We start from the raw sequence: 26,039 nt of genomic DNA on the forward strand, positions 1-26,039 counted from the left end.
TGTACAGCACTATAAATAACAATGAAACAGAACACCCAGAGGCCTTGTGCCTCGTGGCCGGGGACTTCAACCAGGCTAACCTCAAGTGTACTGCCAAAATTCCACCAACACATCTCCTGTCCCACCAGGGGCTCCAACACTCTCGACCACTGCTACACAAAAATCCAAGATGCTTACCAATCCATCCCCCGACCGCACCTCGGAAAATCAGAACATAAGACGGTGTTCCTTCTCCCGGCATACAAGCAGAAACTTAAGCGGGAGAATCTGGTTAAGAAGCTTGTGCAGTGCTGGTCCGAGGCAGCAGAAGAGCTCCTATGTGACCTGCTTTGGAATCAGTAGATTGGCATTGTTAGTCAAGGACAATATTACGGTGGCAGAAGGACGTTTGATGAGGACTCGTCTACTGAGGTGGTATGGGCTGAGGTTAGAAACAGGAAAGGAGAGGTCACCCTGTTGGGAGTTTTCTATAGGCCTCCGAAAAGTTCCAGAGATGTAGAGGAAAGGATTGCAAAGTTGATTCTGGAGAGGAGCGAAAGTAACAGGGTAGTTGTTATGGGGGACTTTAACTTTCCAAATATTGACTGGAAACGCTATAGTTCGAGTACTTTAGATGGGTCAGTTTTTGTCCAATGTGTGCAGGAGGGTTTCCTGACACAGTATGTAGATAGGCCAACGAGAGGCGAGGCCATTTTGCATTTGGTATTGGGTAATGAACCAGGCCAGGTGTTAGATTTGGAGGTAGGTGAGCACTTTGGTGATAGTGACCACAATTCGGTTACGTTTACTTTAGCGATGGAAAGGGATAGGTTTATACCGCAGGGCAAGAGCTGGGGGAAAGGCAATTATGATGCGATGAGGCAAGACTTAGGATGCATAGGATGGGGAAGGAAACTGCAGGGGATGGGCACAATTGAAATGTGGAGCTTTTTCAAGGAACAGCTACTGCGTGTCCTTGATAAATATGTACCTGTCAGGCAGGGAGGAAGTGGTCGAGCGAGCGAACCATGGTTTACTAAAGTAATTGAATCACTTGTCAAGAGGAAGAAGGAGGCTTATGTAAAGATGAGAAGTGAAGGTTCAGTTAGGGTGCTTGAGAGTTACAAGTTAGCCAGGAAGGACCTAAAGAGAGAGCGAAGAAGAGCCAGGAGGGGACATGAGAAGTCCTTAGCAGGTAGGACCAAGGAAAATCCTAATGCTTTTTATACATATGTCAGGAATAAAAGAATGACTAGGGTAAGAGTAGGGCCAGTCACGGACAGTAGTGGGAAGTTGTGCTTGGAGTCCGAGGAGATAGGAGAGGCGTTAAATGAATATTTTTCGTCAGTATTCACACAGGAAAAAGACAATGTGTGTCGAGGCGAATACTGAGATACAGGCTATTAGACTCGACTGGATTGAGGTTCATAAGGAGGAGGTGTTAGCAATTCTGGGAAGTGTGAAAATAAATAAGTCCCCTGGGCCGGAAGGGATTTATCCTAGGATTCTCTGGGAAGCTAGGGAGGTGATTGCAGAGCCTTTGCTTTGATCTTTAAGCCATCTTTGTCTACAGGAGTAGTGCCAGAAGACTGGAGGATAGCAAATGTGCCCACAATTCGATTACGTTTACTTTTGTGATGGAAAGGGATAGGTATATACCGCAGAGCAAGAGTTATATCTGGGGGAAAGGCAATTATGATGCAATGAGGCAAGACTTAGGATGCATCGGATGGAGAGGAAAACTGCAGGGGATGGGCACAATAGAAATGTGGAGCTTGTTCAAGAAACAGCTACTGTGTGTCCTTGATAAATATGTACCTGTCAGGCAGGCAGGAAGCGGTCGAGCAAGGGAACCGTAGTTTACTAAAGCAGTCGAAACACTTGTCAAGAGGAAGAAGGAGGCTTATGTAAAGATGAGACATGAAGGTTCAGTTAGGGCACTCGAGAGTTACAAGTTAGCTAGGAAGGACCGAAATAGAGAGCTAAGAAGAGCCATGAGGGGACATGAGATGTCTTTGGCAGGTAGGATCAAGGATAACCCTAAAGCTTTCTATAGATATGTCAGGAATAAACGAATGACTAGGGTAAGAGTAGGGCCAGTCAAGGCCCTTGTGGGAAGTTGTGCTTGGAGTCCGAGGAGATGGGAGAGGTGCTAAATAAATATTTTTCGGCAGTATTCACACAGGAAAAAGACAATGTTGTCGAGGAGAATACTGAGATTCAGGCTACTAGACTAGAAGGGCTTGAGGTTCATAAGGAGGAGGTGTTAGCAATTCTGGAAAGTGTGAAAATAGATAAGTCCCCTGGGCCGGATGGGATTTATCCTAGGATTCTCTGGGAAGCTAGGGAGGAGATTGCTGAGCCTTTGGCTTTGATCTTTCAGTCATCTTTGTCTACAGGAGTAGTGCCAGAAGACTGGAGGATAACAAATGTTCTCCCCTTGTTCAAGGAGGGGAGTAGAGACAACCCCGGTAACTATAGACCATTGAGCCTTACTTCTGTTGTGGGCAAAGTCTTGGAAAGGATTATAAGAGATAGGATTTATAATCATCTAGAAAGGAATAATTCGATTAGGGATAGTCAACACGGTTTTGTGAATGGTAGGTCGTGCCTCACAAACCTTATTGAGTTCTTTGAGAAGGTGACCAAACAGGTGGACAAGGGTAAAGCAGTTGATGTGGTGTACATGGATTTCAGTAAAGCGTTTGATGAGGTTCCCCACGGTAGGCTATTGCAGAAAATACAGTGGCATGGGATTGAGGGTGATTTAGCGGTTTGGATCAGAAATTGGCTAGCTGTAAGAAGACAGAGGGTGGTGGTTGATGGGAAATGTTCAGCCTGGAGTTCAGTTACTAGTGGTGTACCACAAGGATCTGTTTTGGGGCCACTGCTATTTGTTATTTTTATAAATGACCTGGAGGAGAGCGTAGATGGATGGGTGAGTAAATTTGCAGATGACACTAAATTCGGTGGAGTTGTGGACAGTGCGGAAGGATGCTGCAGGTTACAGAGGGACCTAGATAAGCTGCAGAGCTGGGCTGAGAAGTGGCAAATGGAGTTTAATGCAGAAAAGTGTGAGGTGATTCATTTTGGAAGGAGTAACAGGAATACAGAGTACTGGGCTAATGGTACGATTCTTGGTAGTGTGGATGAGCAGAGCGATCTCGGTGTCCATGTACATAGATCCCTGAAAGTTGCCACCCAGGTTGAGAGGGTTGTTAAGAAGGCATACGGTGTGTTAGCTTTTTATTGGTAGAGGGATTGAGTTTCGGAGCCATGAGGTCATGTTGCAGCTGTACAAAACTCTGGTGCGGCCGCATTTGGAATATTGCGTGCAGTTCTAGTAGCCGCATTATAGGAAGGATGTGGAAGCATTGGAAAAAGTGCAGAGGAGATTTACCAGGATGTTGCCTGGTATGGAGGGAAGATCTTATGAGGAAAGGCTGAGGGACTTGAGGCTGTTTTCATTAGAGAGAAGAAGGTTAAGAGGTGACTTAATAGAGGCATTCAAGTTGATTAGAGGATTAGATCGGGTGGACAGTGAGAGCCTTTTTCCTCAGATGGTGATGGCTAGCACGAGGGGACACAGCTTTAAATTGAGGGGAGATAGATACAAGACAGATGTCAGAGGTAGGTTCTTTACTCAGAGAGTAGTAAGGGCGTGGAATGCCCTGCCTGCAACAGAAGTGGACTCGGCAACACAAAGGGCATTCAAATGGTCATTGGATAAACATATGGATGATAATGGAATAGTGTAGATGGGCTTTAGATTGGTTTCACAGGTCGGCGCAACATCGAGGGCTGAAGGGCCTGTATGTGCTGTAATGTTCTATAGACTGGTCCATATTTAAGAACTCGTACATCAGTCAGACTTCTGGGGTGGGATTCTCCGATCTCCCGCCGGGTCGGAGAATCGCCGGGGGCTGGCGTGAATCCCGCCCCTGCCGGTTGCCGAATTCTCCGACACTGGATATTCCGCGGGGGTGGGAATCGCGCCGCGCCGGTTGGCGGGCCCCCCCCCCGGCGATTCTCCGGCCCGCGATGGGCAGAAGTCCCGCTGCTGGAATGCCTGTCCTGCCGACGAGAATCAAACCACCTCTCTTACCGACGGGACAAGGCGGCGCGGGCGGGCTCCGGGGTCCTGGGGGGGGGGCGCGGGGCGATCTGGTCCCGGGGGGTGCCCCCACAGTGGCCTGGCCCGCGATCGGGGCCCACCGATCCACGGGCGGGCCTGTGCCGTGGGGGCACTCTTTTCCTTCTGCCTTCGCCATGGTCTCCACTATGGCGGAGGCGGAAGAGACCCCCTCCACTGCGCATGCGCGGGGATGCCGTGAGCGGCCGCTGACGCTCCCGCGCATCTGCCGCACGGCAAAGTCATTTCTGTGCCAGCTGGCGGGGCACCAAAGACCTTTCCCGCCAGCTGGCGGGGCGGAAATCTGTCCGGCGCAGGCCTAGCCCCTCAAAGTTAGGGCTCGTCCCCTCAAGATGCGGAGAATTCCGCACCTTTTGGGCGGCGCGATGCCGGACTGATTTGCGCCGGTCGGCGGACATCGCGTCGATTGCGGAGAATCCCGCCCTAGTTCATTGACTGCAGCTCCGCCTTCAACACCATAATCCCAGCCAAGCTCATATCAAAGCTCCAAATCCTAGGACTTGTCTCCTCCCTATGCAACTGGATCTTCTACTCCCTTACCTATATACCACAATCAGTAAGGATAAACAACAACACGTCCTCCACGATAGTTCTCAATATCGGGGCCCCGCAAGGCTGCATACTTAGCCCCCTACTGTTCTCCCTATACACACGACTATGTGGCAAAACTTGGCTCCAACTCCATCTACAAGTTTGCTGATGACATGACCGTAGTGGGTCAGATCGCAAACAATGATGAGTCAGAATACAGGAGGGAGATCGAGGACCTACTGGAATTGTCTAACGACAACAATCTATCCTTCAATGTCAGCAAAACTAATGAGCTGGTCATTGACTTCAGGAAGCAAAGTACCGTGCACACCCTTGTCTGCAACAGTGGTGCCGAGGTGGAGATGGGTGACAGCTTCAAATTCCTAGGTGTGCACTCACCAACAATCTGTGCTAGTCCACCCACATCGACGCTACCACCGAGAAAGCACAACAGCGCCTATACTTCCTCAGGAAACTAAGGAAATTCGGCATGTCCACATTGACTCTTACCAATTTGTACAGATGCACCATAGAAAGCATCCTATCTGGCTGCATCACAGCCTGGTATGGCAACTGCTCAGGCCAATACCATACAAAACTACAGAGAGTCGTGAACACAGCCCAGTCCATCACGCAAACCCACCTCCCATCCATTGACTTTGTCTAAACTTCCTGCTGCCTTGGGAAAGCGGGCAGCATAATCAAAGACCCATCCCACCCAGCTTATTCACTCTTCCGACTTATTCCTTCCGGCAGGAGATACAAAAGTCTGAGAACACACACTAACAGATTCAAAAACAGCTCCTTCCCCGCTGTTACCAGACTCCTAAATGACCCTCTTTGGACTGACCTGATCTCTTCACACATCTTCTCTGCCGAGTAGTACTACTCTCTTGTATGCTTCACCCAATGTCTGTGTTTATGTATTTATGTATGTCTTTTGTATTTTTCCTAATGTATGGAAAGATCTGTCTGGACTGTATGCAGAGAAATACTTTTCACTGTACCTCGGTACATGTGACAATCAACAAATCCAAGATAGAAACAATGTTTTATTTGTAAAACTGATCTATTTCAGTTTAGACAAACATTCCATACTGGGAAGAATTTTGATGTCTCTCTTCTACACATGAATATAAGAATAGGATACAGAGCGGGAAAGTATTGCCTATCGGGATATTATTTAAATGACAAGGAAAGGATTAAGCAGGTACTGCTTAGCACTGCTGCCTCACCCAGGCTCAATTCGTGCCTTGGGTCATTGTATTTCTGTATGGAGTTTGTATGTTCTCCCAGTGTCTATGTGGGTTTCCTCTGGGTGCTCCGGTTTCCTTCCACAATCCAAAGATGTAGGGTTAGGTGGCCACGCTAAATTGCCCCTTGATGTGCAGGTTAGGCTATGGAGTTACGGGAAAAGGCAGGGTGGGTTGTGTGTGTAAATGGGTAGCTCATTCAAAAGGGTTGGTGCAGTCTCAATTGACCGAATGGTCACCTTGTGCACTGAAGGGATTCTATGATATTCTATGTTGCATCTTGGAAAAATTAGTCCATAGGGAAAAAGCTGTGGATTGTTGTGTCATGGGGATGAGTTGAAAATGGATATTGGCATGTTTATAGGCAGAATGAGAACTAATCTTGTTGGTAAATTGTAACCTTGGATTAGTTTAGCCAGGTTTGGTGTGGGCAAGATCGGTGTTGGGGGAGATTGAGTTAAGTCTACAGTGACCATTGACATAAGTGGTAACGGTGCAGTATGAGTTTAGATGCAGGTTGAAATCGCTGAGGAGGAAATAAATTGGAATATTTCAGAAATGGAAAATGTCACTGTTCGAGTATCTTGAATGAAAGATGGGTGTAAATGAGAAGCTTCACACGTGCTAGATGTTTAAGGGATCGGATAGGAATGAGCGTGACCAGCAGAGGGATTTGGGCAAGGGATGCAGTTGAATGTGTAACTGGGGAGATTTTGGTGGCATGCAACACCTTAAAATACCATTTGGCATGTCTGCTAGGTTCTGGCCAGATTCTCGATGTTAGTGCACAATCATAGAATCACTACAGTACAGAAAGAGGCCATTTGGTCCATCAAGTCTGCATTGACCCTTTGAAAGACCTCCCTGCTTCAACCCAATCCCCGGCCCTATAGCGTCACCCTAAGGGGAAATTTTGCATGTCCAATCCACCTAAACTGCACATTTTTGAACTGTGGGAGGAAACCGGAGCACCCGGGGGCGATAAATGCAGACACAGGGAGAAAGTGCAACCTCCACACAGTCACCCAAGGTGGGAATTTAATCCAGTCTGTGGGGCTGTGAGGCAGCAGTGCTAACCACTGTGCTGCGAATCTAGAAAGAGGTTGGGGAGAACAGATATTTTATATGATTGTCTGATGTTGTATTTGGGGAGGGGGGTGCGGTGGAGATCGGAATGAACTAATTGTCAAATATAATGACAGGAAATTATGAGTACAGAAGAAGACAAAGACATTAAAGTGGAAGCTAACATAGCACACGTGGGTGGCTGAATGGGAGTTTTGATATAGACATAGATATCTGAAATAAGTGAATATCAACAAGAATCCTCTAAATAGGGCGGCACATTGGCACAGTGGTTAGCACTGCTGCTTCACAGTGCCATGGACCCGGGTTCAATTCCAGCCTTGAGTGATTGTGTGGAGTTTGTACATTTCTCCCCATGTCTGCGTGGGTTCCTTCAGGTGCTCTAGTTTCCTCCCACAGCCCAAAGATGTGCGGGGTAGGTGGATTGGCCAAAATAAATTGCCCCTGTGTCCAAAGGTTGGGTGGGGTTACGGGAATAGAACGGGAGATTGGGCCTAGAGAGAGTGCTATTTCAAAGGGTCAGTGCAAATTCGATGGGCCAAATGGCCTCCTTCCGCACTGTAAGGATTCTATGAAAATGTGTCCAGAGCCTGCTGAATAGTCAACAAGTTTGGGACTGCATGTTGATCTCTCATTTCTGCTGATATTTTTCCAGGAGGGGCAAAGGTCGAACTCAACTTGCACTTGTACCTCGTGCGTTACAGCGCTTGCCTGCATCTGAAGAAAATACTGAAAACGGTACATTGAGGGATCAGGATGGCAACTCGAAAGGTGATTCCTCTATAATGAAAGAGACCAAAAAGATGACCAATGCAGACTTTGCAAAGATGCTGTTAAAAAAGTAATTTGTGATTGCAGCATATGTTGCTTGACTGCTGAAGTCTAGAAAAAAAGACTTTACAGAAACAATTTGCATCCTGGGGCACACAGCTAAGGATTCTAATGAGCCTAAATGATGAGTACTAAAATGTAAATAATGATTTTTTTTAAAAAGGGTTTGACAAGTGTTAAATATCTATGGAAGCTCCATGTTGCTTCCCTCTCAAGTTTTTTAAGCAGTTACTCTCATGTATTTCCAGAGAATGGCTTGTATGTCTGTTTCATTTATAATATTGTGTTTTGTAACTGCTACTTGGTTAGTTTTAAACATGTGCCCTGGAAGCTATTATTGTTTTGCATTTTTTGGCAAAAAGAACTGCGTGTATGCATAGCAGGATCACTAGGACCATTTCATTGTTACTTTGACTTCACCTTTTGATATAATGCTGTGATATTTTATATATTTGCATTGTAATGCAGCATTGGCTGAAGATCATGCTCGTGATCGTTAACCAGTGAATCCTAAAGAAAATTCCATCAAAGTGAAAGCAGTATGCTTAATTACAGCTGTTTAAAAACAAGGTAGAAATTGAGATTGATTAGCAAAATCCAACCTTTCACTTTGTATCTGAGCTCGTGAGACTTGATTCTGTACCAGAAATGAGAACTCTCTCTTAGCTTTGTCAGGCTGGCGTTTCACTCCAATAATTTGTGTAAAATCTTGGCTGATTCTTGAAGCAGTACGGAGGGTGCCGAACTGTCGTTCAGATGAGGTGTTAAACCAAGGCTTCATCTTCTGTCTTTGCAAGGATGCATAGGATGAAATTACATTACTTTGAAGAGCAGAAGTGTTTCCCTGGTGGCGGACCAACATCACTAAAACTGCCTGGTCATGATCATGTTGCTGTTTGTGGAACTTTTGTGTGCAAATATTTGGCAATATTAACTCCACTTCAGAAGTATTAATTTGGCTAAAAAGCACTTGAGACTGCCTTGAAAGGTGATGGATCTCCCTTTCTTTGACTGCACAAAACTATTAACTTCCATTCGTTTTTTCCAATCAAGGGGTAATTTACCTAGCCTGCACATCTTTGGGTTGTGGGGGCGAAACCCACGCAAACATGGGGAGAATGCAAACTCCACACGGACAGTGACCCAGAGACGGGATCGAACCGGAGACCTCGGCGCTGTGAGGCAGCAGGCCTAACCCACTGCACCACCGTGCTACCTTATTAACTTCCATTCTAAGCCCAAAGAACACCCCTTTGTCCTGTTTCCCTTCCCTGTCTATCCAAAAGGGTGGTGATCAACCCATACTGACAGCAGAGTCCACACCCTTTAATAAAATATTCTTTAGACTGGGTGGGAGGGAGAATCCATACTGGCATCAGAGTCCACACGCTTTAATGGTCAGGGTGTGGGTGGGAGGTAGAGAATGCAAAAACAAAATGGTCAGGTTGTGGGTGGGAGAGAAGGCGAGAAGAAAATGGTTTCTTTGGCTTTTAGGTGACAACTGGGTAAAATTGAAACCAAGTCAATGCAATGTGGAAGATTCGGTAATCTTGAACCAGCCAGAACTATGGATGTGTAATTTTTAAAATACTGCATCTACTAGAAGTCTGAAATAAAACCAGAAAATACTGGAAAGCAAGCAGCATTGGTTGAGAGAAACAGCATTAACATTTCGGGTCTGTGAGCTTTCATCAGAACTTGCCTCCTATGGTATGTTTACAGTCACCTTGACAAATGACTTGAGGACTAGAATTTTTCCTGCCCCAGATACACAACAATAGGAATCCTTATATATATGATATATATATATTGCTGTGCACAGTTGGTTCTGCTTCTGAACTAATTTCTTCCTATCTTAACTCCATACTCTCCCTTGTAGTCCCTTTGCACCTACATCTGCGATTCCTGATTTTTCAAGTTTTCTAGCGACCCACTTTTGTCAACTAGCCAATTTTCACAACCCATGCCACATTCCCTTACTTTAAATGCAAAAGGGGAGCCTGCTTGGTCCTCATGATCTCACTCAAACCAGGTTCACAGGAGGAGAGGGCAATGTGCCCATCGGGTGCAGCCTTCAGCCAGTTCCTTTGCACTGTCTTCATCTTTGAGAACGGAAAATCTAACCTTGCACATGTAGGTTGCCGATAAGGGCAATAGCAACAAAATTCTTGTTTTACTTCGCACTGATGGAGATGCTACTCTAGAATGCTGACAGCCTCATGGGCTTTTGGTGTGTTTTAAATGTGGTATCAGCGTAGTCTTTTCATTTGGAATCAGCTGTAAGTCAATAACTGACTCTGGAGTCTCAACCTCAAAAGGAAGTTTTCAAAATCTGAAACTTCTCTCATTTGCCACTACATCCTTGCATCTTTATTTGCATTGGCACAATTGACAAAATCACACTTCAATAAATCATCTTTGTACTGCTTTGTTCGAGAGTTGTTTCTTTGTATGCTGTTGACCGGAGGCTTGGCCTCTCCTGAGCAGCTCTCCAGTAGATTCAGGTTTGAGATCCTGGCCAATAGGATCTATGCCTATTTGGCCATTTCTTATAAGAAAACATCCTCTTGCTATGCTTGCTAACAGCTAGAAAATGGAAGAAGCTCTTCTCTGATTTGGTGACAAATGTATATGCAGGCCACATGACAAGCATTTGGCTGGAATTCTGCTTCATTTCTTATTTAAAAGGTGGCAGTAGCAGCAGTTGGGTGCTTCTCCAGCGATCAGGATAATCCCCATCCACCACCACTCCTCTGTCTGCCTAAACTTGCACTCTCATTGAACAACTCCTTTAACTTGTCTCACTTCCTTCAACCCAAACACTTGGCTATGGGTACCTATGTGGGTCTCAGTTTTGCCTGTTTCTTTATGGGGTATGTGGAATATTTCCTGTAGCAGTCCTACTCCAGCTCCATCCCACACCTCATATTGGTACATTGAAAACTGTTTTGTTGCCAATTTTCCTGTCTGGACCTAGAAAATTGATCAATTTTGCTTCCAACCACCCCTCTATCACCTGACATGGTCCATCTCCGACACCCTTCTCTTCCTTGACCTATCTCCTTTTCTGTTACAAGTCTGCCAACTCCCACAGCTACCTCAATTACAGCTCTTCACACCCCACATCCTGCAAGGGCTGCATCCCATTCTCCCAGTTCATTTGCCTCTGTCGCATCTGTTCTAATAATGGCACTTTTTCCAAAATGATGATGCTGATATGTATTCATTCTCCCTTAATATTGGTTTCCCACCCACTGTGGTTGACAGGGCTGTCAACTGTGTCAGACTCATCTCCTGCACCTCTGCTCTCACCCCTTCCCCTCCTCCAAGGCCAGGATAGGGAACCCTTGTCCTCACATTTCACACCAGCCTCCACATTCAAAGGATCATTCTCTGCCAACTCCAGCATGTTGTTATCACCACCAAACACATCTTTTCCTCACTCCCCCTGTCAGTATTCTGCAGGATCGTTCCATTACCCCCAACACCTCTCCCTCTTCCCACAGTATCTTCCCATGCACTCACAGAAGGTGCAACACCTTCCCCTTTACCTCCTCCCTGCTCACCATCCTAGGGCCTAAACACTTTTCAGGTGAGGCCGCACTTCACGTGCACCTCTTTTAATCTGATCTATTGCATTCGCATATGTTGACTGCAGAATACCTTTGGTTTGTCTGCAAGCAGGACCCAGACCTTCCTGGCGCTTGCCCTTTCAACTCACTGTCCTCCTCTCATGTCCACATGTCTGTCCTTAGCCTGCTGCAATGTTCCAGTGCAGCCCAATGCAAACTGCAGAAACAACTTCTTTCCTGGATTTGTTTTCCCTCACCATTGTCTCCCCTACCCCACACCACTGGGGCCATCTGTTCCCTGTTCGCCTTTGACATACTGCTTACCTTTTGTTTCTACCATTAACGCATACTCATCCCTTAATGTGGTACTATCAGCATCCTTGGCCATGATCACTACCCTTACCACAAACGGTATAAATCTCATCCTATTTCCAGTTCTCTCTAATTTTGCCCAAAAGTCATCCAGACCCAACATCAGATCTGTTCTCTCCACAGATGCTGTTAGGCTTGCTGAGATTGTCTAGTATTTTCTACTTTTGTTTGCAGTTAAGAGTTGATTGGGCTCCAGCAGTATCCCTCTCATCTCAGCACTGTATTGGTTATTGCTGGCAAAGAATTTCTCAAAGCACATTGTTTCAAGTTTGCAGCAAAGATTACAAGTTGAAATTGGATTATTTTCGGACAGGTCACTGTCAAAACAAAACATGTTTAGGGCAAATACTTTCCACCCCCGATCCCCAGTTCCATACCTGCTTACCCCCCAAAAATTCAAGGCTATCATTGATGGCAAAATACTTTATTTTTTACATCTTAAATACATCTTACATCTTAAATACTATATATATATATTCTATGAACATGTTTAAATAAGGTCTATTTATACAAAGTGCAATTTCAATTCACAAACATTTCATTGGCCAATTGGGTTATTGTCCAATGAAGTCTGTTCTCACTGATCCTTTGATTCGGATTCTACGAGTGCAAGCTTTTAATTAAAAGATGACGAGAAACAGTGAAACAAGAAGTTTCTCCTGTAGCCAGAGCAGATTTGAAGGAATAATGAGGATCTCAGTTCCTTAATAGCATAAATGCCTACAACTAACTCTCCAGGAATCCCAGCACAGGATAGACTTCAACAATGTGTACTAATCTTTTGGCAATTTAGAACTGTGCTTTGCGATCTATATTTGACTTGAACAAAGAATGGAGAGATTACTTAAAAGTATTGGAACACTCATCCCAGCTTCACTACACGCTACAATTTTAGCAAGTATGATGCTGGTTGGAAAAGCTTGATGCAAGGCTACAGACGTGCTAAAAATGACATGCCACCAAAACAAAAAAATCTGCCCCAAGACATTTAACATGAATTCACTTTCTCAAAAAAAAACCTTGAGCTCCAAGCTGCTGCAGTAGCTCTTATTTATCTCTCCCACCCCCATCTCAAGTGTTCCAGCCTCTTGCAGATGATTCACTTCCCTCCAAATTGTGGGCATGACGTTTTACTTTGCAGTGGAAAGTCAATTTCTCAAAAGCACATAATCTGTCATTATGTTCACAATATTCAAATAAATCATATTTAGATAGTAAAAAGATTGGCACTGTAAAATAAACACTCACAACTGGTGACAGGAGAGTCAGTTGGATCACAGAACAGCTTAAAAGCTGTTCAGAATGTGACCAGTCTAAATTATATCCTGTATAATTCATCTTGAAACAACCCGGAATACTTCAAATTAGGCGCATTGCTGTTTTTTGATTAGCAGCTTTAATCTGAAGATCCAAACTGGTAAGTAACTAGCATTCCAAAAGCAGAAACACACACAAGCACAATTGGTCCAGGATCTCCTGATAAAGTCAAGCCAAGGTCTAACATGAACATCCCTTCAGTAAAGACCCTGGCATGTTTCCGAGCTGAAGGAATTTAACTAAAGTTTAGACCAGAGATGTTCACACCAACTCAACCGGAGTCCAAAACTAAGGGAGTGGAACAAAGAGACAGGTTAGTTTTTAATTAAAATTGTTGGTGTATAATCTGAATGATTTGGATTAGCTTCAGGTAAACCTTTATCAACAGAGTGATCGGCTGTTGCAATCAACAGTAAGTCAAGTGTCATTTCTGTACACTTGCCAATAAAACGAATAAATGGCCTCACATCTCCTTCGTTGGCCAAGTCTAATGCACTATAATACTCAGCACGTTGTTCCTTGCGGATGGTGACAGGTGGGTATCCTGCCTGCATCAGAATAAGATTCATAAGTAATCGAGCTGTCCTCCCGTTCCCATCTACAAAGGGATGGATGTAGACTAGTTTATAATGTGCAAGAGCAGCAAACTCAACAGGATGCAGACTCATGGCTTCTTCAGAATTTAACCACTCCACCAGCTCCTGCATCTGTCTCTCTACATCCCTTGGATGGGGAGGGATGTGGTGACCCACAAAGACTTGATTGGTCCGAAATCTTCCAGCTTCTACAGGGTCAACATATCCTAAAACTCTTTTGTGAATCTGTAAAATATCATCAATATTAACTGATCCAATTCTGGATACTAAAGACTTGTTGAGATACTTCATGGCTGCATCAACTCCTATAACTTCATTCTGTTCTATCAGGCTTTTCCCAGGCACGGCATATCTTGTTTCTATGATGTGCCTAATTTCAGACAGGGTCAGTGTATTCCCTTCAATAGCCACAGTGTGATAAATATGATGGTAATAACTTTCTTCCATCACACGGTGCAGTGCTGCATTTCCTTTGGGTATAGCCATCAACTTTTTTACTTTTCGGTCAATAATACTAAATTGTTTTTGATCAATTTCTTCCACCAAAGGCAATGTCCTGTCACGGTTGACCAGTGCCTTCTCATCACATGGAGAAATTGTCAGGGCTTTTGTATACAAGTGGTCAGCCTGAATAACATCCTTCTCCTCTTCCATGAAAACACCCAATTCATTCAAAGCATCTACATTAGTGGGGTCCATGTTCAGGGAATGCATGAACAGTCTATATGCCTTCTCTCGCTTCCCCAGACGCTTCATCTCCAGAGCCTGGTGCAGAGCAGCTTTAGCTTCTAACTGGATTTCTGAAATTAAAAAAGAGATTCTAATTTAGACATTGCCAAATGTACCATGTAATGTGGTACTGAGCCAGACATGTGGACATATTGTAATATAATTACTACCCTGGAACACGTTAACCCATTCCAATCAAATCCTCAGCCAACTGTAAACCATTACTGCAGTCCTATAGACTGCAACGTGTACTTTTGTGAACATATGAATTGGGAGCAGGAGTAGACAACTCGGCCCCTCGAGCCTGCTCTGCCATTCAATAAGATCATGGCTGATCTGATTATAACCTTAACACCACATTCCCACTTACCCCTGATAACTACCCCATATTTATCAAGCATCTATCTACCTCTGCCGTAAAAAGATTCAAAGACTTTGTTTCCACCGTCTTGAGGAAGAGTTCCAAAGACTCATAACCGTCAGAGAAAAAAATTCTCCTCATTTGTCTTAAATGGGCGACCCCTTATTTTTAAACAGTGGCCAAATGTGACTTTAGGATGGTGTGTTGCCTCCCTGGTACCAGGGTCAAAGATGTCATGATGTAGCTGCAGGACATCCTGGGGGTGGGTGAACAGCCAGTCGTGGTCAACATTGGTACCAACGACAGAGGTATGAGGTCCTGGAAGGAGACTTTGGGGAATTAGGAAGGAAATTAAAAAGGAGGATCTAAAGAACAGTAATCCTAGTGAGCATAGGAATTGGATTATTGATTTACTGAATATGTGGCTGGAGAATTGGTGTCGGAGGGAGGGTATCAAATTTCTGAGGCATTTGAGACCAGTTCTGGAGCAGGTGGGACCTGTACAAGATGGACGGGTTACACCTTAACAGGACCAAGACTAATATCGTCACAGAGAGGTTTGATAGTGCTGTTGGGGAGGGATTAAACTAGCTTGTCAGGGGGTTGGGTACAAAGAACAATACAGCACAGAAAAGCCTGCGCCGATCACGTGTCCTATCTAGACCAACCGCCTGTATCCTTCAATATGATAAGTCTTAAAGGTCACTAATGTATTTGCCTCAACCACCTCACTTGGCAGTGCATTCCAGGCCACCACCAGCTTGTGTGTAAAAAAAACCTGCGCCTCGCACATCTCCGCTGAATCTGTCCCCCCTCACCTTGAACTTGTGCTCCCTTGTAATTGTCAATTCCGCCTTGGGAAAAAGTCTCCAACTATTCACCCTATCTAAACCCCTAATAATTTTATAAACTTCTTTCAGGTTGCCCCTCAGCCTCTGTCTCTCTAGGGAGAACAATCCCAGTTTATTCAATCTCTCCTCATAGCTAATACCCTCCATACCAGGCAACATCCTGGTAAACCATCTGTACTCACTCCAAAGCCTCCACGTCCTCGTAGTGTGGTGACTAGAATTGGACACAGTATCCCAAATGTGGTCTAAACAACATTCTATATAATTGTAATATAATTTGAGCTTTTATACTCGATTCCCCGTCGTAAAGCAAGCATGCCATCTGCTTTCTTTACCACCATTTCCACCTGTGCTGCCACTTTTAAGGATTTGTGGACCTGCACGCCCAGATCTGTGTCTCTCTGCTCCTGATGTTCTGCCATTTATTTTATAGCTCCCATCTGAATTGGATCTATCAAAATGCAACACCTCACATTTGTCCAGGTTAAATTACATCTGCCATTTCTCTGCCCAATTTTGCAGCCTTTCTATATCCTGTTGTATTCTGACAATCTTCATCACTATCCACAACTCCTGCAATCTTAGTATCATCTGCAAACATGCTAATCAGACCTGCTACGTTTCTTCCAAATCATTTATATATATTATAAACAACAGAAGTCCCAGTACTGATCCCTGCGGAACACCACTAGTTACAGACCTCCATTTGGAAAAACACCCTTCTACTGCTAACCTCTGTCTTCTATGGTCAAGCCAGATCTGAATCCATCCGAGGGATAGTTCAAACTGGAAGGAAGTAAAGCTGGTAATGGGAAGCGAAAATGTGGCAAGTGAAATTAGAAGGCAGGCAAAACAACAGTGAATATCGACTAATCTTAGAATGGGGAATTATGTCAAAAATACAAAGTTAGGGGCACTCTATTTAAATGCAGACATCATTCACAACAAGGTAGGTGATATAAAGACACAAATAGAGGTAAATGGGTATGATCTCTAAATGGGTATGATCTAATTGCCATTACGGAAATGTGACTACAAGATGACCAAGACTGGGAATTGAATATTCAAGGATATTCACCATTTAGGAAGGACAGGCAAAAAGGTGTTGCACTGATAATAAGTGATGGGATCAGTACCATTTGCAAGGGAGGATCTCAGATCAGAACAATAAAATGTGGAATCTGTTTGAGTGGAGTTAAGGGACAGCAAACATTGGTAGAGTTGTTTAGAGACTACCAATCAGTCGTGATAGTGTGGAACATGGTATTAATGAGATTAGAGAAGCATGCGTAATACAGTAATCATGGGTGACTTTAACTTCCACATTGGCTGGGTATACCTAATTAGCACTAATGCTGTGGAGGACAAGTTTGTGGAGTTCTTTGAGGATGATTTTCTCAGCCAGTATGTTAAGGAACTGACCGGAGAAGAGGTTATTTTAGATCTAGCATTATGCAATGAAAAAGGACTAATTAATAATCTTGTTGCAAAAGAATATTTAAGAATGTGTGATCATATTATGATAGATTTTTACATTATGTTTGAAAGTGAGATAGTTCAATCTGAAGTTAGGTGTTAAAATTGAACAAGGAAATGAGAGGCAAATTGGCTGAGATGGATTGGGAAAATACATTTTAAAATTGAAAATACATAGGCAATGGATTATCTTTAAAGAATTATACATAGTTTACAGCAAGTATACATACATCCCTTCAAAGCACAAAACCCCAAATAGAGAAGTCAGTCAATTGTGGTTAACAAAGGAAGTTAAGTTTGTACAAGATTAAAAGAAAGGGCCTACAAAGTTGGCAGATATAGTAGGAAACCTGAGGATTGAGAGGATTTTAGAATGCAGCAAAGTTGGACCAAACTGACAAAAGGATGCAGAATAAAATATGAATGTAAACCAGCAAAATACATAGACTAAAAGCTTCTTTGTACATAAACAGGAAATGTTTGGCTAAGACCATTGTGGGTCCATTGCAGGCAGTCAGAAGAATTTATGATGGGGAATAGAGAAATGGCAAAGAAGCTAAATGATTGTGTGTCTCTTCCCTGAAGAAGTTACAAGACGTCTCCCAGAGTTGGAGATCCAAGGAGCTAGGGAGAATGAGGAATTGAACAAAATTATTAGCAAGAAAGGTGCTTTGGAGATATTAAGGAGACAGACGGTTGATAATGCCTCGGGACCTGATATTCTACATCCCAAAGTGTTGAAAGTGATACCTATGGAGATAGTGGGTGCATTGGTGATCATCTTCCAACCAGGCAATGGCAATTAAAAATGACAAATTACAGCAGCAGCTTGGACACGGTTAGAAATTGAATAAACGTTGCAGTATTTCCATTTGTCAAAGAAGTTTAGGCAGATTTCTTAGGTATCTGCCATGACAAGCACATGGAACAAAGAACCATGTTCCGACAGCATTCAGCACGATACCAGGCAGCAAATATACGTTTGCGACAGGCTCACCATTGCATTGGCCATTTTATCTGACTGAATCATGGCAGCAGTTAGGTTGAATGTGCTGCAGCAACTACTTTCTTTTAAAGGGCACGAAATTCTCACAGGCCAACGGGAAATTATGCTTTTAAATTGCACTCTTAAGTTTTCTGTCACCCTTCTAAAAATAACGAGTTATCAGTTCCCTGACTGCAGAGGGTGCCACGGCAATCTCCTGCTCGGAACTTTTAACAGTAGGGATAAACCGCAAATTCAAAAGAAAGCACTTACATTCATTTAAAAAAAGTTATAAAAGTTCAATCTGCTACAGTCGCCTAGCTTGTCAGATAATCAACACAATGAAAATTATCAACACAATCAGTCAATGTATCCCAAATGAAAAACGACTTTGGGACATGTCCACAAAATGTTTCTAAGGTTAGACAGGTTGCAGCCATATGGAACAGTTTTCAGTTGGATAATTACAGCTCTGCAACACCATTCATTTCTGTCCTGCCAACTCGAAAAGCATAATCCATGGATTTGGTTACTGCCAGATCAACAGACCCTTCCTTTTTTTTTGCAGTGTGAGGGCAATTTGCTTAATTGAGGGCCTTTTAAATTATTTTGTCCAGTAACTTAAGGTGGCCAAATTTAGTGTGACAAGCTTCAGCTGACCATTCTACTTCTTAAAGAGCAAACTGATTCAGATTTGACTCATCCAAAGGCTGCGTGGTCAGCCTTTCATCTTAAACTTGCACTCAACTCGAACTCTGCTACCTGCATCTGAACTTGCACCAAGTGCCATTCGTCATACACTCACTTACCTGACCTACACTAGTTACCTATCCCTCAATGCCCATTCTATTGTGCACATCCTTCAGTGCCCGTGCCATTCTCAATCTCTCTCGCCTCCTCCTTCGATCGTTAAGAGTAATGCTGCATTCCTCCAATTCTGGTCTCTCCATCCTCAACTTCCAGCAGCCCAACACTGACCGCTGAGTCTTGAACTCCCTAACTTCTGAAATTCCATCCCTCAACCTCTCCGTCCTGTTTACACTCCTTTAAGCCTCGCCTCCAAACCGACCTCTTTGACCAAACTTTGGGTCACCCTTCGTCTCAGCATCGAGAGGTGATGTTTTGCAGCATTAAGGGCGCTTTCGAGTCTGATAAATGTGGATGTAAAAGGGCTTTGAGGAAGCAACAAGTTGCTGAGGGAACAAACATGCTGGAAACGCTTCAAGTAGGCCTGGCAGCATCTGTGAGTGGAGAAAATAAGTGTTTGGAGTCCAATATGACTTCTTCAGACTGGAAACGTTAACTCTCGTTTCTCTCTCCACAAATGCTGCCAGACTTGCTGGGTCTATCCAGCAGTTTTTTCCCAGATTTCCAGCGTCCGCAGTATTTCACTTTTATTTAAGCTGCTGCTGGAATTCAGCACTTGGGCGCCCAAAACAGGCAGAGGCCGAGGATATCACTGCGACCGGGGGGCAGCGACCGAGTGGGGGTCTGCGACAACACCCCAGTAAACAGCCAAGCCGAGCGTCCCCGGTAACCGGGTGGAGCAGTGCGAGAGCGGCCGCTCCTGCCACAATGCTGACCAAGCCGCCCTTACCCTTACCTGATCCCGTTCTCTGCCTGAGGGACCAGGCCTCCTCCAGCTGGCTCAGCTCCACTCCGCTGTAGGTCAGGCTGAGGCCGGTGATGGGATCTTCGGCCAGGCGTATCTCCAAGAGGCGGCATCGCAGTGACCACAAACCGCCCCTGAGCTGCGGCAGCAGCACCGAGGTCAGCGAGCCGAGCAGCACGGCGGCTACCGCCGCCACGGACACCCGCCTACCGCTCAAGCCCATCGCGAGCGCTGGAGCGTCACCGCCGCCGGCTCCGATTCATCTCCGCCGGCTCCCGGAGACCCGCCCCCTTCCGGAGCGTTCATTGGTCCGCTGCAGAGTCGGGGCGGCCCTTCCGAACCGTTAATTCAACAATACGAACGCCACTCACAGATTCGGCCAATAGCGGACAGCAACGTCCGCAGCATTCAGCCAATAGTCACCGTGCAACGTTTTGTTGATGGTTACTGCGCATGCCCCAGCTGCCGCGAAGTCACATCAACAATAGAGTTGTGGCTGTGACAGTGTGAAAGGCACTGAGCACAGCTACTGGCAGTGACAGTGTGAGAGGCACTGAGCACAGCTACTGGCAGTGACAGTGTGAGAGGCACTGAGTACAGCTACTGGCAGTGACAGTGTGAGAGGCACTGAGCACAGCTACTGGCAGTGTGTGTGTGAGAGGCACTGAGTACAGCTACTGGCAGTGACAGTGTGAGAGGCACTGAGCACAGCTACTGGCAGTGACAGTGTGTGAGAGGCACTGAGCACAGCTACTGGCAGTGTGTGTGTGAGAGGCACTGAGCACAGCTACTGACAGTGACAGTGTGAGATGCACTGAGCACAGCTACTGGCAGTGAGTGTGTGAGAGGCACTGAGCACAGCTACTGACAGTGACAGTGTGAGATGCACTGAGCACAGCTACTGGCAGTGTGTGTGTGAGAGGCACTGAGCACAGCTACTGGCAGTGACAGTGTGTGAGAGGCACTGAGCACAGCTACTGGCAGTAACAGTGTGAGAGAGGCACTGAGCACAGCTACTTGCAGTGACAGTGTGAGAGAGGCACTGAGCACAGCTACTGGCAGTGACAGTGTGAGAGAGGCACTGAGCACAGCTACTTGCAGTGACAGTGTGAGAGAGGCACTGAGCACAGCTACTGGCAGTGACAGTGTGAGAGAGGCACTGAGCACAGCTACTTGCAGTGACAGTGTGAGAGAGGCACTGAGCACAGCTACTGGCAGTAACAGTGTGAGAGAGGCACTGAGCACAGCTACTGGCAGTAACAGTGTGAGAGAGGCACTGAGCACAGCTACTTGCAGTGACAGTGTGAGAGAGGCACTGAGCACAGCTACTGGCAGTAACAGTGTGTGAGAGGCACTGAGCACAGCTACTGGCAGTGAGTGTGTGACAGGCACTGAGCACAGCTTCTGGCAGTGACAGTGTGAGAGAGGCACTGAGCACAGCTACTGGCAGTGACAGTGTGTGAGAGGCACTGAGCACAGCTACTGGCAGTGAGTGTGTGACAGGCACTGAGCACAGCTACTGGCAGTGACAGTGTGAGAGGCACTGAGCACAGCTACTGGCAGTGAGTGTGTGACAGGCACTGAGCACAGCTACTGGCAGTGAGTGTGTGACAGGCACTGAGCACAGCTACTGGCAGTAAGTGTGTGAGAGGCACTGAGCACAGCTACTGGCAGTAACAGTGTGTGAGAGGCACTGAGCACAGCTACTGGCAGTGAGTGTGTGACAGGCACTGAGCACAGCTACTGGCAGTGACAGTGTGAGAGAGGCACTGAGCACAGCTACTGGCAGTGACAGTGTGTGAGAGGCACTGAGCACAGCTACTGGCAGTGAGTGTGTGACAGGCACTGAGCACAGCTACTGGCAGTGACAGTGTGAGAGAGGCACTGAGCACAGCTACTGGCAGTGAGTGTGTGAGAGGCACTGAGCACAGCTACTGGCAGTGTGTGTGTGACAGGCACTGAGCACAGCTACTGGCAGTGACAGTGTGAGAGAGGCACTGAGCACAGCTACTGGCAGTGTGTGTGTGACAGGCACTGAGCACAGCTACTGGCAGTAACAGTGTGTGAGAGGCACTGAGCACAGCTACTGGCAGTAAGTGTGTGAGAGGCACTGAGCACAGCTACTGACAGTAACAGTGTGTGAGAGGCACTGAGCACAGCGACTGGCAGTAACAGTGTGAGAGAGGCACTGAGCACAGCTACTGACAGTGACAGTGTGTGAGAGGCACTGAGCACAGCTACTGGCAGTAAGTGTGTGAGAGGCACTGAGCACAGCTACTGACAGTGACAGTGTGAGAGGCACTGAGCACAGCTACTGACAGTGACAGTGTGTGAGAGGCACTGAGCACAGCTACTGGCAGTGACAGTGTGAGAGGCACTGAGCACAGCTACTGGCAGTGACAGTGTGAGAGAGGCACTGAGCACAGCTACTGGCAGTGAGTGTGTGAAAGGCACTGAGCACAGCTACTGGCAGTGACAGTGTGAGAGGCACTGAGCACAGCTACTGGCAGTAAGTGTGTGAGAGGCACTGAGCACAGCTACTGACAGTGACAGTGTGAGAGGCACTGAGCACAGCTACTGGCAGTGACAGTGTGAGAGGCACTGAGCACAGCTACTGGCAGTGACAGTGTGAGAGAGGCACTGAGCACAGCTACTGGCAGTGAGTGTGTGAAAGGCACTGAGCACAGCTACTGGCAGTGTGTGTGTGACAGGCACTGAGCACAGCTACTGGCAGTAACAGTGTGTGAGAGGCACTGAGCACAGCTACTGGCAGTGACAGTGTGTGAGAGGCACTGAGCACAGCGACTGGCAGTAACAGTGTGTGAGAGGCACTGAGCACAGCTACTGGCAGTGACAGTGTGTGAGAGGCACTGAGCACAGCTACTGGCAGTGACAGTGTGAGAGAGGCACTGAGCACAGCTACTGGCAGTGACAGTGTGAGAGGCACTGAGCACAGCTACTGGCAGTGACAGTGTGTGAGAGGCACTGAGCACAGCTACTGACAGTGACAATGTGAGAGGCACTGAGCACAGCTACTGGCAGTGACAGTGTGAGAGGCACTGAGCACAGCTACTGGCAGTGAGTGTGTGAAAGGCACTGAGCACAGCTACTGGCAGTGACAGTGTGAGAGGCACTGAGCACAGCTACTGACAGTGACAGTGTGTGAGAGGCACTGAGCACAGCTACTGACAGTAAGTGTGTGAGAGGCACTGAGCACAGCTACTGGCAGTGACAGTGTGAGAGGCACTGAGCACAGCTACTGGCAGTGAGTGTGTGAGAGGCACTGAGTACAGCTACTGACAGTAAGTGTGTGAGAGGCACTGAGCACAGCTACTGGCAGTGACAGTGTGAGAGAGGCACTGAGCACAGCTACTGGCAGTGACAGTGTGTGAGAGGCACTGAGCACAGCTACTGGCAGTAAGTGTGTGAGAGGCACTGAGCACAGCTACTGGCAGTGACAGTGTGAGAGAGGCACTGAGCACAGCTACTGACAGTGACAGTGTGTGAGAGGCACTGAGCACAGCTACTGGCAGTGACAGTGTGAGAGAGGCACTGAGCACAGCTACTGGCAGTGAGTGTGTGAAAGGCACTGAACACAGCTACTGGCAGTAAGTGTGTGAGAGGCACTGAGTACAGCTACTGACAGTAAGTGTGTGAGAGGCACTGAGCACAGCTACTGGCAGTGACAGTGTGAGAGGCACTGAGTACAGCTACTGGCAGTGACAGTGTGAGAGAGGCACTGAGCACAGCTACTGGCAGTGACAGTGTGAGAGAGGCACTGAGCACAGCTACTGGCAGTGACAGTGTGTGAGAGGCACTGAGCACAGCTGCTGACAGTGACAGTGTGAGAGGCACTGAGTACAGCTACTGGCAGTGACAGTGTGAGAGAGGCACTGAGCACAGCTACTGGCAGTGACAGTGTGAGAGAGGCACTGAGCACAGCTACTGGCAGTGACAGTGTGTGAGAGGCACTGAGCACAGCTACTGGCAGTGACAGTGTGAGAGAGGCACTGAGCACAGCTACTGGCAGTGACAGTGTGTGAGAGGCACTGAGCACAGCTACTGGCAGTGACAGTGTGAGAGAGGCACTGAGCACAGCTACTGGCAGTGACAGTGTGTGAGAGGCACTGAGCACAGCTACTGGCAGTGACAGTTGAGAGGCACTGAGCACAGCTACTGACAGTGACAGTGTGTGAGAGGCACTGAGCACAGCTACTGGCAGTGACAGTGTGAGAGGCACTGAGCACAGCTACTGGCAGTGACAGTGTGAGAGAGGCACTGAGCACAGCTACTGGCAGTGAGTGTGTGAAAGGCACTGAGCACAGCTACTGGCAGTGACAGTGTGAGAGGCACTGAGCACAGCTACTGGCAGTAAGTGTGTGAGAGGCACTGAGCACAGCTACTGACAGTGACAGTGTGAGAGGCACTGAGCACAGCTACTGGCAGTGACAGTGTGAGAGGCACTGAGCACAGCTACTGGCAGTGACAGTGTGAGAGAGGCACTGAGCACAGCTACTGGCAGTGAGTGTGTGAAAGGCACTGAGCACAGCTACTGGCAGTGTGTGTGTGACAGGCACTGAGCACAGCTACTGGCAGTAACAGTGTGTGAGAGGCACTGAGCACAGCTACTGGCAGTGACAGTGTGTGAGAGGCACTGAGCACAGCGACTGGCAGTAACAGTGTGTGAGAGGCACTGAGCACAGCTACTGGCAGTGACAGTGTGTGAGAGGCACTGAGCACAGCTACTGGCAGTGACAGTGTGAGAGAGGCACTGAGCACAGCTACTGGCAGTGACAGTGTGAGAGGCACTGAGCACAGCTACTGGCAGTGACAGTGTGTGAGAGGCACTGAGCACAGCTACTGACAGTGACAATGTGAGAGGCACTGAGCACAGCTACTGGCAGTGACAGTGTGAGAGGCACTGAGCACAGCTACTGGCAGTGAGTGTGTGAAAGGCACTGAGCACAGCTACTGGCAGTGACAGTGTGAGAGGCACTGAGCACAGCTACTGACAGTGACAGTGTGTGAGAGGCACTGAGCACAGCTACTGACAGTAAGTGTGTGAGAGGCACTGAGCACAGCTACTGGCAGTGACAGTGTGAGAGGCACTGAGCACAGCTACTGGCAGTGAGTGTGTGAGAGGCACTGAGTACAGCTACTGACAGTAAGTGTGTGAGAGGCACTGAGCACAGCTACTGGCAGTGACAGTGTGAGAGAGGCACTGAGCACAGCTACTGGCAGTGACAGTGTGTGAGAGGCACTGAGCACAGCTACTGGCAGTAAGTGTGTGAGAGGCACTGAGCACAGCTACTGGCAGTGACAGTGTGAGAGAGGCACTGAGCACAGCTACTGACAGTGACAGTGTGTGAGAGGCACTGAGCACAGCTACTGGCAGTGACAGTGTGAGAGAGGCACTGAGCACAGCTACTGGCAGTGAGTGTGTGAAAGGCACTGAACACAGCTACTGGCAGTAAGTGTGTGAGAGGCACTGAGTACAGCTACTGACAGTAAGTGTGTGAGAGGCACTGAGCACAGCTACTGGCAGTGACAGTGTGAGAGGCACTGAGTACAGCTACTGGCAGTGACAGTGTGAGAGAGGCACTGAGCACAGCTACTGGCAGTGACAGTGTGAGAGAGGCACTGAGCACAGCTACTGGCAGTGACAGTGTGTGAGAGGCACTGAGCACAGCTGCTGACAGTGACAGTGTGAGAGGCACTGAGTACAGCTACTGGCAGTGACAGTGTGAGAGAGGCACTGAGCACAGCTACTGGCAGTGACAGTGTGAGAGAGGCACTGAGCACAGCTACTGGCAGTGACAGTGTGTGAGAGGCACTGAGCACAGCTACTGGCAGTGACAGTGTGAGAGAGGCACTGAGCACAGCTACTGGCAGTGACAGTGTGTGAGAGGCACTGAGCACAGCTACTGGCAGTGACAGTGTGAGAGAGGCACTGAGCACAGCTACTGGCAGTGACAGTGTGTGAGAGGCACTGAGCACAGCTACTGGCAGTGACAGTTGAGAGGCACTGAGCACAGCTACTGACAGTGACAGTGTGTGAGAGGCACTGAGCACAGCTACTGACAGTGACAGTGTGTGAGAGGCACTGAGCACAGCTACTGACAGTGACAGTGTGAGATGCACTGAGCACAGCTACTGGCAGTGACAGTTGAGAGGCACTGAGCACAGCTGCTGACAGTGACAGTTGAGAGGCACTGAGCACAGCTACTGGCAGTGACAGTGTGAGAGGCACTGAGCACAGCTACTGACAGTGACAGTGTGTGAGAGGCACTGAGCACAGCTACTGACAGTGACAGTTGAGAGGCACTGAGCACAGC

General features: G+C 47.0%; 2 protein-coding genes across 3 annotated transcripts in view; one reads left to right on the forward strand and one right to left on the reverse strand.

The window, feature by feature from the left end:
• Nucleotides 1–10,261, forward strand: part of sart3 (spliceosome associated factor 3, U4/U6 recycling protein) — a 73,920-nt gene extending 63,659 nt beyond the window's left edge. The window contains exon 20 of the mRNA XM_072495912.1: nt 7,658–10,261. Coding sequence (XP_072352013.1) covers nt 7,658–7,847 — 190 coding nt within the window. The 3' untranslated portion in view covers nt 7,848–10,261. The remainder of the gene's footprint in view (nt 1–7,657) is intronic.
• Nucleotides 10,262–12,185: 1,924 nt separating this feature from the next.
• On the reverse strand, nt 12,186–19,981 carry ficd (FIC domain protein adenylyltransferase). 2 transcript variants are annotated; one of them, XM_072495880.1, is made up of 2 exons: nt 19,690–19,981; nt 12,186–14,490 (listed from the first exon to the last, which is right to left on the reverse strand). In XM_072495880.1, exons 1-2 carry the CDS (start codon nt 19,925–19,927, stop codon nt 13,409–13,411), a joined length of 1,320 nt encoding a protein of 439 aa, XP_072351981.1. In that variant the 5' UTR covers nt 19,928–19,981; the 3' UTR covers nt 12,186–13,408. The 2 variants fall into 2 exon arrangements, with proteins under 2 accessions (XP_072351981.1, XP_072351990.1); XM_072495889.1 differs by having other exon boundaries at nt 19,696–19,979.
• Nucleotides 19,982–26,039: the final 6,058 nt, after the last annotated feature.

The sequence above is a fragment of the Scyliorhinus torazame genome, chromosome 1 (genome assembly GCF_047496885.1).
Source record: "Scyliorhinus torazame isolate Kashiwa2021f chromosome 1, sScyTor2.1, whole genome shotgun sequence".
NCBI classification, from domain to species: Eukaryota; Metazoa; Chordata; class Chondrichthyes; order Carcharhiniformes; family Scyliorhinidae; genus Scyliorhinus; species Scyliorhinus torazame.

Bases quoted from the DNA above. Each gene is read 5' to 3' on its own strand.
- ficd (XM_072495880.1), bottom strand. From the start codon at position 19,927: ATGGGCTTGAGCGGTAGGCGGGTGTCCGTGGCGGCGGTAGCCGCCGTG. The intron at 14,491-19,689 runs GTAAGGGCGGCT...TTTTAATTTCAG, and splicing joins GAGAACGGGATCAGGTAAGG to AAATCCAGTTAGAAGCTAAA.